Here is a 12,570-nt window from a genome sequence, read left to right on the forward strand (position 1 = left end):
AGTGAGACTCACAAGACATTTCATCCATATTGACACATTTCTACTGAAATCAAGGACTCAAGTAAAGAAACTGCTCGTATTTGTTGTGAAGTGTACCGTTTTGTGAGTAGCATCCTACTTCTTTGTTTGAGGAAGTGTTATTTAAGAATCCTTTTGAATGAAACTCGTAAATCTTACAGTTAATCCTATCACTCTTGATCCTATACCGACTCATTAGACTGTGCACGTAACTATACATGCTTTGAGGTTTTGATTTTGAAAGTGTATGACTCTATTATCGATACTTTTACTCAATTTATTGTTGATGTCATTGACTTCCATTTTATTATATATTTGCTGTAATTTTCAGGACTCGATGGGTTGTTCTTCTTCTAGACAAGAGGAAAGTGATGTAGAAGCTGGGGAAGGGGACGAATGTATAAACAATGGTCAGGATGCCGCAAAAAGAGTTAGTTTTTTTAAATAAAAATATTCTGATTTTGTTATTTTTATAATTAGTGTCTGAACAACATTAGTTTATGCTAAAAAATGTTTCATCTGATTATTTTTTCAGCTTCCAGAAAAAATTGATCCTGCACCTCTGGAATTTCAAGCTCAGGTGCCACCTGATACACACGATCCTGCTGCTTATAGTCATCCTAATGCTGCTACTGCTGATAATAATGAGAAATTATTGATTAGAACAGAATTTGATAGGGATAAATACAAGAGAGAGGTTGAGGACAAGGAACGTCTGATTAAGGAATATGAAGAGACAATTCTTGGACTCAAACAACGTCTGAAGTCGGAAAAAAAATCAATAAAAGAAGAACTAGTGAAGGAGAAGGAGAATGTGGAGAGAGAAAGGGACCAGCTGGCTAAGAAGTTAGAAGAGAAAGAAATGATGGAAAGTGTTGAAGTAATTGAATTTCGTAAAGAGAAAGAGATAGAGATAGCCAAGGCAATAGAAGCAGTTAAATGTGAAAAGAGAAAGAAGGAAGAGCTTCAGAAGGAACTGAATGACATGGAGGCCGACAAAATAGACCAACTTCAACTTCAGAAAGCAACAGTTGATGATTTGAGAATTAAACTAGCACAAAAAGAGGAAGACATTCTCCTAGCACAAGCAGAAACTGCTAAAGAGAGAAAAGAGAAAGAAGCATGGCAGGAACAATTAATGAAAGAAAAAGAGGAAGAGAGGGAAGAGAAGGAAAGATTACAGAAGGAGCTGGAAGACTTAAAAACAGAGCACGAGATGAAACTGAAGGAACAGAAAGAGAAGTACAAATTCAGAAAGAAAGAACTGAAAAATGAAGTGGAGAGACTGACAAAAGCTGAAACACTCCGACAAGTTAGTAGATATACTTATAATAATAATAATAATAATATGTACATGTATGTGTACATGTTTGCTACTATTCATAGTCTTTAATACATACTTGTAATATATATTACATACATGTACATGTATCTTTAGCTTATTATTATTATATGTATTTATTTTTTATGCAGAGTGAAGTTCCTGATATTGGTGGCACTAAACGAGAGGCTGAGCTTGAGAGAGAACTGGGTATAGAGAAAGATCACGTGACTAGCCTTCAAGAAAGAATAGCTACCATGAAGGAAGGACTCCAGGAGGAGAGGATCAAGGCAAAAGATAAAGAGAAGCTTCACAAACAAGAATTGGAGAGGGAGAGAGCTCAAGTCAAAGCATTAACTGATGACAGAGCTAATCTTGAAAGAAAACACAAGCAGGAAATAGCTAGATTGAAGGTATGTGCTATGTCTAATACAAGTTTTCAATTATTTCTTTATTTTAGGAGCAATGGAATAATGAAGTAAAGCAGCTTGAGAATGAATTAATTGCTCGTCAGAAAGTAAGACTATATACAGCTGCTTGTTTTATAGGGAATTTTTTGAGGCAATTCTGATCAGTAATATGTATTTTGCCATTTCCTAAAAAAATTGATACAATATTGAAGCCCTAGTTTGAGATGGTATTATCAAAACTAAGATGGTGTGTTGTTTGTATAAGTTGGCTTCAAGGGCTGAGCTTATAATTTAAACTTTTAAAATGGCAGAACGTCGCATGACACGGAGTCAATATAGAAACCAAAAACCTTATGAAAGACCAATAGCAAAGAGAATTGTAAGACTTCAGCTCAGCTACAAATGTATATACAGTATATGCATGTACTTGGATTTAATATGATGCTGTGTTTTGTGCTGATCTGACTTGATGGTGATTCTCATGTAGGATAATGAAGAAATGAAGAATGAGCTGAAACAAAGAAAAGCTGAGACAAGACGCTTGAAGCACTCAGAAGAAGAGCAAAGGACTGGATTAGAAGAGAAGGAGGCTGAGCTCAAGAAGGTTCAAGATGTAAGACTTTAGCTTAAATTAGCTACTAAGTTACACATGCATATACATGTATATATATGCATGTACTTGGATTTAATATTCATCCACTGTAATGCTGTGTTTTGTGTTGTTCTGATTTGATGGTAATTCTCATGTAGGATAATGATAAAATGAAGAATGAGCTCGAACAAAAAGAAGCTGAGACAAGACGCTTGAAGCACTCAGAAGAAGAGCAAAGAACTGGATTAGAAGAGAAGGAGGCTGAGCTTAAGAAAGTTCAAGATGTAAGACTTTAGCTTAAATTAGCTACTAAGTTACACATGCATATACATGTATATATATGCATGTACTTGGATTTAATATTCATCCACTGTAATGCTGTGTTTTGTGTTGTTCTGATTTGATGGTAATTCTCATGTAGGATAATGATAAAATGAAGAATGAACTCAAACAAAAAGAAGCTGAGACAAGACGTTTGTTGTACTCAATGGAAGAGCAAAGGACTGGATTTGAAGCTGAGCTCAAGAAAGTTCAAGATGAAAGGGCACAAACTGTGTCTCAACAACTCAGGCAACTCAATGCTCAAAAGAGCACCATAGCTCAATTAGAAGAGCAGCTGGGAGTTAAAAATGCAGAGGTACTAATTGTGCACTGTTATGTATTGTTAAGAACTTGCACTTTATTTGTAGCACTTAATTATAGTTACATATACCGTACAATTGCATCATTTATAAGTCTCTTTTATTTTAGATTGATATTTATAAGCAAGATTTTGATTCTGAGAGAAAGGATCGTGAAAATGCTCACTCCAAAGTAGCAGAGTTAGAAGTGAAAGTGATGGAATTGACAGCACGTCTAGCAGATAAAGAGACTGAACTAGCTGAAGCAAGGAAAGAGTTGAAAAAGCTGAGAAATGTACCTATAATATACTGTATAAGATAAATTTTATTATTAACACTAAACTATATTGAGTGTAATGTAACTTGTGCTTAAAATTTTTTTCTTCTAATTTTAAAATAGAAAAGCAAAGAATTGGAACAAGGAGAGGCGGACAGAGTAAAGGAAATGGAAGATGAAATTCAAGTATTGACTGCTCAAGTCAATGCTTACAGTCGGGAGGTGGACAGACAAAAGAGATTAGTAACTCAGAGTCAAGAGAAACAAAAGAATGAGGTATGTGTACATATACTTGTATATGTACTTGTACATTATTACCATTATTTAGAATGACTGTAATTTTGACCAAATGCAACTTTAAAAATTCATAAAAAATTCAATTTTGATTGGATTCAACTCAAACTTGAAGCATAGCATAAAAACATGTATATGTATTAGAAAAAATTATAAAAATCAAAAAATTTTCCTAGTCAACTCTGACAAAATTTGGCCGAAATCCCTGTACTATAGTATAAGGACTTTGGCCCGATTTTTGAGCAACTTTAAAAGTTCATAAAAAATCCAAACTTGATCGGAATCCACTCAAACTTGCTACACAATATAAGTACATGTATATGCATCAGGAAAAATCATAAAAATGCAAAATTCTTTCTTTGTCATTTTTGGCGAAATTTGGCCGAAATCCCTGTACTATAGTACAGGGACTTTGGCCCAATTTTTGAGCAAATTTAAAAATTCATAAAAAATCCAAACTTGATCGGAATTTGCTCAAACTTGCTACACAATATAAGGACATGTATATGCATCAGGAAAAATTATAAAAACGCAAAATTCTTTCCTTGCCATTTTTTGGAAAAATTTGGCCAAAATCTCTGTACTATAGTACAGGGACTTTGGCCAGATTTTGGAGCAACTTAAAGAAATTCAATTTTGATTGTAGTCAGTTTAAACTTGATAAGACATGTACATGTATATGCATCAGAAAAAAATAAAACAATGAGAATTTTGTCAGAGCAATTTTTGACAAAATACCATGTACAGCAAGGAGCCACAGTTTGCAATTAACATTTCATATAATTTCATTATTATCCTGTCTGTATCATGTACTTATACATGTATTATTATAGGTCAGTGAGTTAAATGAGAGACTTGCTAATGAAATACAGTCCAAGCAACAACTGGTACAAATACTCTGTATAATGTGAGTGTGTGTATTTAATATACTTACTGTAGGATGGGGAGCTGGCTAGGATGAGACAACAGTTAGCCAATGTATCTGCTAATAAAGAAGAATTATTAACAGCATACAATAAGGAACAGACTGCTGTTACTAGTCTACAGCAACAGCTTAATAGTACAAGGAAAGAATTGGTTAAAGCAAAAGAAGAATCTGCTAGAATGAAAGATGCTAATACAGTAAGTGATAATGTATTGTGTATGTACATGTACATTGTACAGTGTAGGTCATTCTCAGTTTAAACAATGCTGTAAAATGCATGTACGTGTATAATTCAAAAATATGAAGCCAATAGCATAAGGGTATCAACATGTTCATGTATCCCACTTGAGCCAATTACAGAAACATTCATTGAATACTATTGTACCTTAATGCACTTGTAGTTGTAGATACAGACAATGTATACTGGCTGCTAGTAATTAACTTCATTTATGGTAGGTCTTGCCTACAAGACTTAAAAGTGTTGGAAAAGACGTTAGCCATGAGCCAAAACGTGATCATTATCCGTACAATCGTCATCATGACATTGAGCAGAGCAACGAAGGACCTCAATCTCTTGATAGTATTATGTCACCACACACTCCATCATACCAGCAGCACCCTCAATCACCCAATATTCACATCTCTAATGTTCACAATATTCCTATTGTTAGTGCTGATGGAGGAAGAGAAGGAGGACATCACTATCAAGAGAGAGATAGGAGGAGGGATGGACCAAGACGTCTTCAACACAATGCTTCAGACAGTAATATTCTAGATCAACCAGGAGGAGCTGCTAACAATTACAGACCCAGGTCACACAGTAATGAGACTGAGAGACAAAGAATAGCCGCCAATCAGAAGAGACAGGAAGAAGAAAGAAGACGGAGGCAACATGAAGAAGAAAGAAGATGGAGGCAACATGAAGAAATGAGAAAGGGACAGGAGGAGGAAGCACGAAGGCATGAGGAGGATATGAGAAGAAGATACGATGAGAACATAAGGAGGCAGAGAGAGAGGGAAGCAGCAGAAGAAGCTGAATGGGAAAAGGCACGACAAGAAGCTGATAGACTACTTAAAGATTTGGATGAATTTAGAAGACAAGATGCTCACCATCCACCTCGTTCGCCATTAGCTTCAAGTCAAAATATACACAAACGCAAGCACCAAGAATCAGTAGCAACCCAGGAACGAGAAGAAAAACCCAAAAAGAAAGGAAAGCAGCAACGGAAGACTGATGATGACTCAGACTCTGACATTGAAGAGAATAAACTGATTGATAATATTGATGAAGAGATACAGCAAATGGCTGAAGATGTACGTAAGGGAAGCAGAGGCCCTACTACAGCTGAGGTTCTGTTTGATGATGGTGATAGTTCGTTACCTTACGACCCGAATCTAGTTTGCCCAAAGTGCGGAAAACAATATCGTGTGGGGGAGATCCAGAAATTGAGGAGACATATAAATGAATTCTGCACAGGAATAAGATAGATATAATTGTGACTGTGACTGTCTAATCTACAAGTTTTGTTAACATTTAGTATTAGAGTTTATTAATTATTATTATTAATTTTTATAAAAATCATGTAACGAGCCCATATGGGCTTTACAGGGCGTGGTTTAATATGGCTTTGCATTTGGAAGGATCCTCAGAGGTATAATAATAGAACATGTTTTGCAATTGACCTTCTTTTCTATTGAATTCGTATATAATAGCAGGAATATGACCCTCTGAACGAACATTCTATGCAATTGTTTGTAGAGCAGGCGCAAGCAATTCAGAAAAAGTTTCGCCTGTTTAGGGAAACGTTAGAAGAAAATAATGATTTGAAGAAACTTGCAAACTTAAAAGCAACTCAACTGAATGAACGAAGTACAAGACTAGAGGGAAAGGAGAGAGAACTGGAAAAAAAGGATATTCAATTTAGAGAAAAGTTAGAAGAGAATAAAAAATTGAAGAGTCTTATGGAAACAAAAGATACTCAACTGATGGAGAAAGATAGAGAAATTGAACGATTAAGAGAAACAATTGATCAGCAAGATATTCAACTGAGGAAGACAACTCTGGAATGTTTGGAATCAAGCAGAGAAAGGAACTTAAAGCAGCGTAAAATTGAAGAGTTAATGGAGACGGTTAGAATAGATTTGTGATAATCGTTAGTGTTGATACTCCTTTATAGAAAGCATCAATAGAAGAAAGATTTGTTGAGTTGATGAAAGAAAAATCAGATTTAGCATTTGAACTGAATGATGCTAAATATAAGATAAATGATCTGACACTACAGGTTTCTGATTGTATCATTGAGGTATGTGAATACATTAACTTTGTCTTCTAAATTATCTATGTTTTGACCTTTTTCTGTGCTGCTATAAATAATGGTTTTTATAGGCATCAAGATTAACAGAGGATAAGAAAAGATTGTCTGAGAAAAGAAATAGACTAACTGATGAAAATAATAGATTAACAGAGGACAGAGACAGGATAGCAAGTCAAAGAAATAAATTAGCTAAGAAACTTAAGAAAATAAGTAATGGGTCAGAAGCAGTAGAGTCAGAAGATGAAGAAAAGCAAATCCTCATAACTCAAGTTAATGCTTACAGTAGAGAATGTGACAAACTAAAGGGGCAACTACAAACTCAGGTTAGTTGATACTCATGTGACTGGTATCATTATCTCTATACCACAAAATGATAACTGTATTGTAACTAAAATAATGTTACTAGTGTTCAGAATACAACAGATCACTGGCAATCGAAAAGAAGAATTGCCTAAGACTTGAATCAGAACTAAGGGATCAACTACTTGCTCATGAACAACACAATGAAAAGGTAAAATGCTATACTCTCTCAATTTTCACTATCAGATTTGTGTGCCAACAATTTCAGATCACAAGACTCACTAAAGATATTGAGGAACTTACAAGACAGTTGGATGGGTGCAACAAAGAACTGAGTACAGAGAAGGACAAAGTTTTAGAATGGAGTAGAAAATATGACAAAGAGAAGGAGGTGATCAATGCTTTAAAATATTCTTGTCATTTTGACAATTATAGAAAAGAGAACACCTGCACAAGAAGCACAGAGCAGAAAAAGAGAGACATCATGAAGCAAATGTTAAGCACTGCGATATTATTGATCAATTGCTTAAAGAGCTACAACGGGCCGATAAGATAATTCCCAGACTAGAGCCAAGTTTAAATCTCATACCAGAGAGTACAACAGATGAAAATTGCTGCAGCATTGATCAATTATTACGTGATTTGGATGAATCCAGGAAAAATCTCTTAGCTAGAAATAAACATAGGTACTCTGATAGTACTACTAGTGCTTATAAGGTATTCTATCTTATTGCATCAAGATTTAATATTATTAACTTTAATCATGTAGGCTAGTAGTAGTGCTGCTGTAGCAACTGATGGTACAACTCGAGAAAGATCTTGTGATCCGACAGCGCAAGAAGTAGTTTCCTCTGATGATGAAAGACCATATGATCCCAGCTTGGTCTGTCCTAAATGTGGCCGGAAATTTCGTGTGGGACAGGAACAAAAACAAAGACGACATATTAATGAATTCTGCACAATGAAATAACACTATTTTTATCATAGGTGTAGGAACAAACTAAAAGTTGGGGGGGCTAAGGTATTATTTATTTACAATCATAGGAGCATGATTTAACAATTGATCATTAATACATAGCATGTACTGAAATTAATATTGTCCAAAATACTGGCGTCTATGCTCATTAAATGTAACAAATTTCTTTGCAATGTCCTCGATGTGTAAATCATGTGTAAATTCTTTGTGTGTATGCAAAATAACTACATGATTATAATATAGATGCTCTTGTGACATTGTGGAGTGCAAGTAGTTTTTTAATCTCCATAACGTCAAAAATCTATGCTCAGCTGAAGCTGATGTTAGCAGAGTTGTTAAATAAAGAAGTAGAGCCTTGTGTATTTCTGAAAAAAAATAATGAGAATGCATGTTCTTAGAAGTTAAGCTAGTGTATTAATTGTTTTATGAAACGAATCATCACACAATATGCACACATATAAGGATTACCTAAACTAAAGTCTATAGTGTTGATAATAGTAATACATGTATATCACTTAAAGTTGGGGGGGCTAAGCCCCCCCTTCAATGAAAGTTGGGGGGCTTAAGCCCCTCCTGCCCCCCTGTTCCTACCCCTATGATTTTTATAATTGTTTTTATTGGTAAATCTCATATTAGTAGTTGTTATTGCATGCATGAATTACGTCATGATTTTGATTTTACGAGCCCCCCGCGCTTGTTGGGGGTGGAGCTGACTGAGGTGTCGCGTCGACAGTTCATCATGGCAGAGTGTAAAGATGGTTCTTCAGCTGCTTCTACTTTCGAAGTAACTACTGGGGGAATAAAATATAAATTACCTGTTTGTTACATAGGGTTTTGAAGTTTTGAATGGGCCTTCTAGTGATAATTCAAAGTCTTTTATGAAACAGATGAGAGATTTTGAGAAGACTTTTAAGGACTTACGAGAAGAAAATGGTGAGTTGAAGAGTCTTATGAAATCAAAAGAAGCTAGAGCGAATGAACTAAGTACAAGACTAGAGGGAAAGGAGAGAGAACTGGAAAGAAAAGATATTCAATTGAAGGGAAAATGTGAAGAAGTGATGGAGAGAGACAGAGAAATTAAGCAATTAAGAGAAACAATTGATCAGCAAGATATTCAATTGAAGAAGACGACAGTGGAATGTTTGGAATCAAGCAAACTAACAAACTTAAAGCAGTGTAAAATTGAAGAGTTAATGGAGACGGTTAGAATAGATTCGTGATAATTGTTAGCGTTGGTACTCCTTTATAGAAAGCATCAATAGAAGAAAGATTTGTTGAGTTGATGAAAGACAAATCAGATTTGGCATTAGAACTAAATGATGCTAAATATAAGATAAATGATCTGACACTACAGGTTTCTGATCTTCAGACTGAGGTATGTCATACATCATTTACTTTGACCTTTGCCTCTGGTGCAATGAGCAATGGCTGATTCATTTATACATGTAGATATCAAGATTAAAGGAAAAAATAGAAAAATTGTCTGAGGAAAGAAATAGACTAACTGATGAAAACAATAGATTAACAGAGGACAGAGACAGGATAGCAAGTGAAAGAAATAAATTATCTAGAAAACTTAAGAAAAGAAGTAACGGGTCAGAAGTAGTAGATGAAGAAAAGCAAATCCTCATAACTCAAGTTAATGCTTACAGTAGAGAATGTGACAAACTAAAGGGACAACTACAAACTCAGGTTAGTTGATACTCATGTGACTGGTATCATTATCTATACCACAAAATGATAATAAATGTATTGTAACTAAAAGCATTGCTATACTGTTACATCATGTTGTATGCACTAGGTGACAGAGCACAGGCAATCTCTTGCTAGTGTAAAGGATCAACTACAAACTGCTCATAAGCAACATCGCGAAGAGGTAAACTGATAATGTCTTGGTTTTGGCAATGTTGTTTGCTGTATTTTTGTGTGGTAATGCTTATCTTAATTGTATCAATTTTAGGTCACAGGACTCACTGAACGTATTGATGAACTTGAAAGACAGTTGAAAGTGAGTAAAGAAGAATATAATGAGGTAAATAATGATTTTAAAAATTTTCTTTGATATTAATTTTGACAATTATAGGAAACAGACCGCCTGCGCAAGAAACGTAGAAATGAAAAAGAGAAACGTCAGGCTGATAATGTTGAACATTGCAATATTATTGAATCATTGTATGGAGAGCTACAGCGACAACGGGCCCATAAGAAAGTTCCCAGGCTAGAGCCAAGTATAAATCTCATACCGGTACCAGAAAGAGATGAAGAAAATATTGATCAAATATTACGTGAAGTGGATGAATTTAGGAGAGCTAGAAATGAACATCTCTCTGATAGTACAAGTGCTCTTTGATAGCACTAATGCTGATATATAAGGTATTAAATTCCATAAGTAAAAAATTATTAATTTTATTTGTGTAGTAACTTCAAGAAGATCTTTGTGCTCCAACAACACAAAAATTTTTCTCTGATGGTATTAAACCATATGATCTTGTGGGTGAAATAAGAAAACTGACATGAATTCTGCAGGGGAAGGACATGATAATTATTTTGTATAAATAAAAGCATTAAAATGTTTACAGCCAGATCTACTCTAGCCCCACCCTTTTGGGCGTGGTACAGGTACACCAAGTGATTGATATGGCAGAGTGTGCATCTGTAGAGCAAGATGAAGAGATCGAGCTGCAGGTAACTCATAATGTGTTTGGGACGTAAGTAAACTATAATATTCCTATTTCTGTAGGATTGGGTTTTGGCTGAGCCTCCTTCAAATGGTAGTACAAAATCACTTATGAAGGATTTTGAGAAGTTTAAGGAAAAGTTAGAAGAGAATAAAAAAATGAAGAGCCTTATAGAGGCAAAAGGTACTCAACTGATGGAGAAAGATAGAGAAATTGAACGATTAAGAGAAACAATTGATCAGCAAGATATTCAACTGAGGAAGACAACACTGGAATGTTTAGAATCAAGCAAACTAATGAACTCCAAGCAGCGTAAAATTGAAGAGTTAACAGAGACGGTTAGAATATACTGTATAGTGGGAATTTTTTGTGACCTAAATTTTGTGGATTTTACATTTTAAAAAATGTCTGAAAATGGAATCCACAACATGGCCGAAAAGTAGAAAATCACAGCCATGATACATGATATAGATTTTTGGATGAATTCGTGAAAATTTTGGGTCATGAAAATTTCCACTACATGGTATGTTATTGTCTTGATGTTTTCTCTTGTAGAAAGAATTAATGGAAGAGGAAATTATTAAAATAACAAGAGAGAAATCAGAGTTAACATCGGAACTATTTGAAGCTAAATATAAAATAATTGAGCTGACAGAGCAGATCTCTAATCTTACCATTGAGGTATGGTATGTCACATGATGCATAAATACATCATTCACTTTGACCTTTTCCCTTGTTGCTATATGAGATCAAATATTAAGAATTAGATCCTAAGTTATTCTTAACCTTTTGTTATGGGAAATAATGATAGTTTTACCTTTATTTATTTATACATGTAGGTATCAAGATTGACAGAGGATAAGAAAAAATTGACAGAGGAAGAGAAAAGATTGACCGGGGATAAGAAAAGATTGAAAGACGATAAGAAAAAATTGTTCGAGGAAAGAAATAGACTTACTGATGAAAACAATAGATTAACAGAGGACAGAGACAGGATAGCAAGTGAAAGAAATAAATTAGCTAGGAAACTTAGGAAAATAAGTAAAGGATCAGAAGCAGATGAGTCAGAAGATGAAGAAAAGCAAATCCTCATAACTCAAGTTAATGCTTACAGTAGAGAATGTGACAAACTAAAGGGGCAACTACAAACTCAGGTTAGTTGATACTCATGTGAGTGATATAATGCCATTATCTTTATACCACAAAATGATAATAAATGTATTGTAACTAAAAGCATTGCTATACTGTTACATCATGTTGTATGCACTATATAGGAGGCAGAGCACATGCAATCTCTTGCAAGTGTAAAAGATCAGCTACAAACTCAGGTTAGTTCATACTCATGTGACTGGTATCATTATTTTATGCTATCTAAGCCACAAATTACAATAACAATACTGATAGCATTTGTCCTATAATTCCAGAAATTGTACAAGTACAAGCTTGATTGTTACAAAGGGTGTTTGCTACATGTAGGCATCAAAGCTCACTCAAGAGCTTCATGAAGAGAAGCATTCAACGCAAAAACTTCAGTCAGAGTTAGAAGAAGAGAGGGAAAAGTGTAAGGAACTACAACTTAAATGTGATGGACTTCAACTTAAATATGATGAGCTTAATCGTAAAATGCTTGAAGCTAACAAAGTTAGTAAACTTATATTAGTAGTAGCCAGAGGCGTATTTAGGGGGGGGGGCTGAGGGGGCTTGAGCACCCCCCTCAGGGCTGGGCTCAGAAAAAATTACTGAACTCCTGGACTCTTGCATCACTACCAAGCCTCTTAACAAAGTTATCTAGCCCCCTTATCATGATTTCAGCAGTTTCCAGTGCTTTAAGGAGCAATCAGAAG

At 34.9% G+C, this 12,570-nt stretch overlaps 4 protein-coding genes across 4 annotated transcripts; all 4 read left to right on the forward strand.

Annotated features, from left to right (window-relative positions):
* Window positions 1-6: 6 nt before the first annotated feature.
* LOC105315076 (trichohyalin-like) lies at window positions 7-6,024 on the forward strand. Its single transcript, XM_020004921.1, has 13 exons — window positions 7-61; window positions 350-448; window positions 554-1,330; window positions 1,492-1,752; window positions 1,800-1,856; window positions 2,237-2,362; window positions 2,500-2,625; window positions 2,763-2,978; window positions 3,092-3,256; window positions 3,362-3,514; window positions 4,366-4,419; window positions 4,472-4,654; window positions 4,914-6,024. Exons 2-13 carry the CDS (start codon window positions 356-358, stop codon window positions 5,943-5,945), a joined length of 3,243 nt encoding a protein of 1,080 aa, XP_019860480.1. The 5' UTR covers window positions 7-61; window positions 350-355; the 3' UTR covers window positions 5,946-6,024.
* A 33-nt stretch (window positions 6,025-6,057) lies between these two features.
* Window positions 6,058-8,051, forward strand: LOC105315077 (ELKS/Rab6-interacting/CAST family member 1-like). The gene is made up of 8 exons (XM_020004923.1): window positions 6,058-6,109; window positions 6,171-6,587; window positions 6,635-6,760; window positions 6,844-7,095; window positions 7,179-7,283; window positions 7,341-7,463; window positions 7,508-7,789; window positions 7,842-8,051. The coding sequence occupies exons 1-8, from the start codon at window positions 6,080-6,082 to the stop codon at window positions 8,040-8,042; spliced, it is 1,536 nt and encodes a 511-aa protein (XP_019860482.1). The 5' UTR covers window positions 6,058-6,079; the 3' UTR covers window positions 8,043-8,051.
* Window positions 8,052-8,765: 714 nt separating this feature from the next.
* On the forward strand, window positions 8,766-10,636 carry LOC105315078 (protein Hook homolog 2-like). Its single transcript, XM_020004924.1, has 8 exons — window positions 8,766-8,832; window positions 8,879-9,250; window positions 9,298-9,423; window positions 9,498-9,740; window positions 9,850-9,924; window positions 10,009-10,080; window positions 10,132-10,421; window positions 10,467-10,636. Exons 1-7 carry the CDS (start codon window positions 8,788-8,790, stop codon window positions 10,396-10,398), a joined length of 1,200 nt encoding a protein of 399 aa, XP_019860483.1. The 5' UTR covers window positions 8,766-8,787; the 3' UTR covers window positions 10,399-10,421; window positions 10,467-10,636.
* Window positions 10,637-10,641: 5 nt separating this feature from the next.
* LOC109588807 (myosin-11-like) lies at window positions 10,642-12,400 on the forward strand (the record flags this gene model as incomplete). The annotated part of the gene is made up of 6 exons (XM_020004922.1): window positions 10,642-10,733; window positions 10,789-11,064; window positions 11,282-11,407; window positions 11,566-11,880; window positions 12,001-12,054; window positions 12,203-12,400. Coding segments are annotated over exons 1-6 (1,017 nt in total), but the record flags the coding sequence as incomplete, so codon positions are not given.
* Between the last annotated feature and the right edge of the window lie 170 nt (window positions 12,401-12,570).

Source organism: Amphimedon queenslandica, unplaced genomic scaffold, assembly GCF_000090795.2.
Source record: "Amphimedon queenslandica unplaced genomic scaffold, v1.1 AMPQUscaffold_11843_Cont13818, whole genome shotgun sequence".
Classification (NCBI taxonomy): Eukaryota; Metazoa; Porifera; class Demospongiae; order Haplosclerida; family Niphatidae; genus Amphimedon; species Amphimedon queenslandica.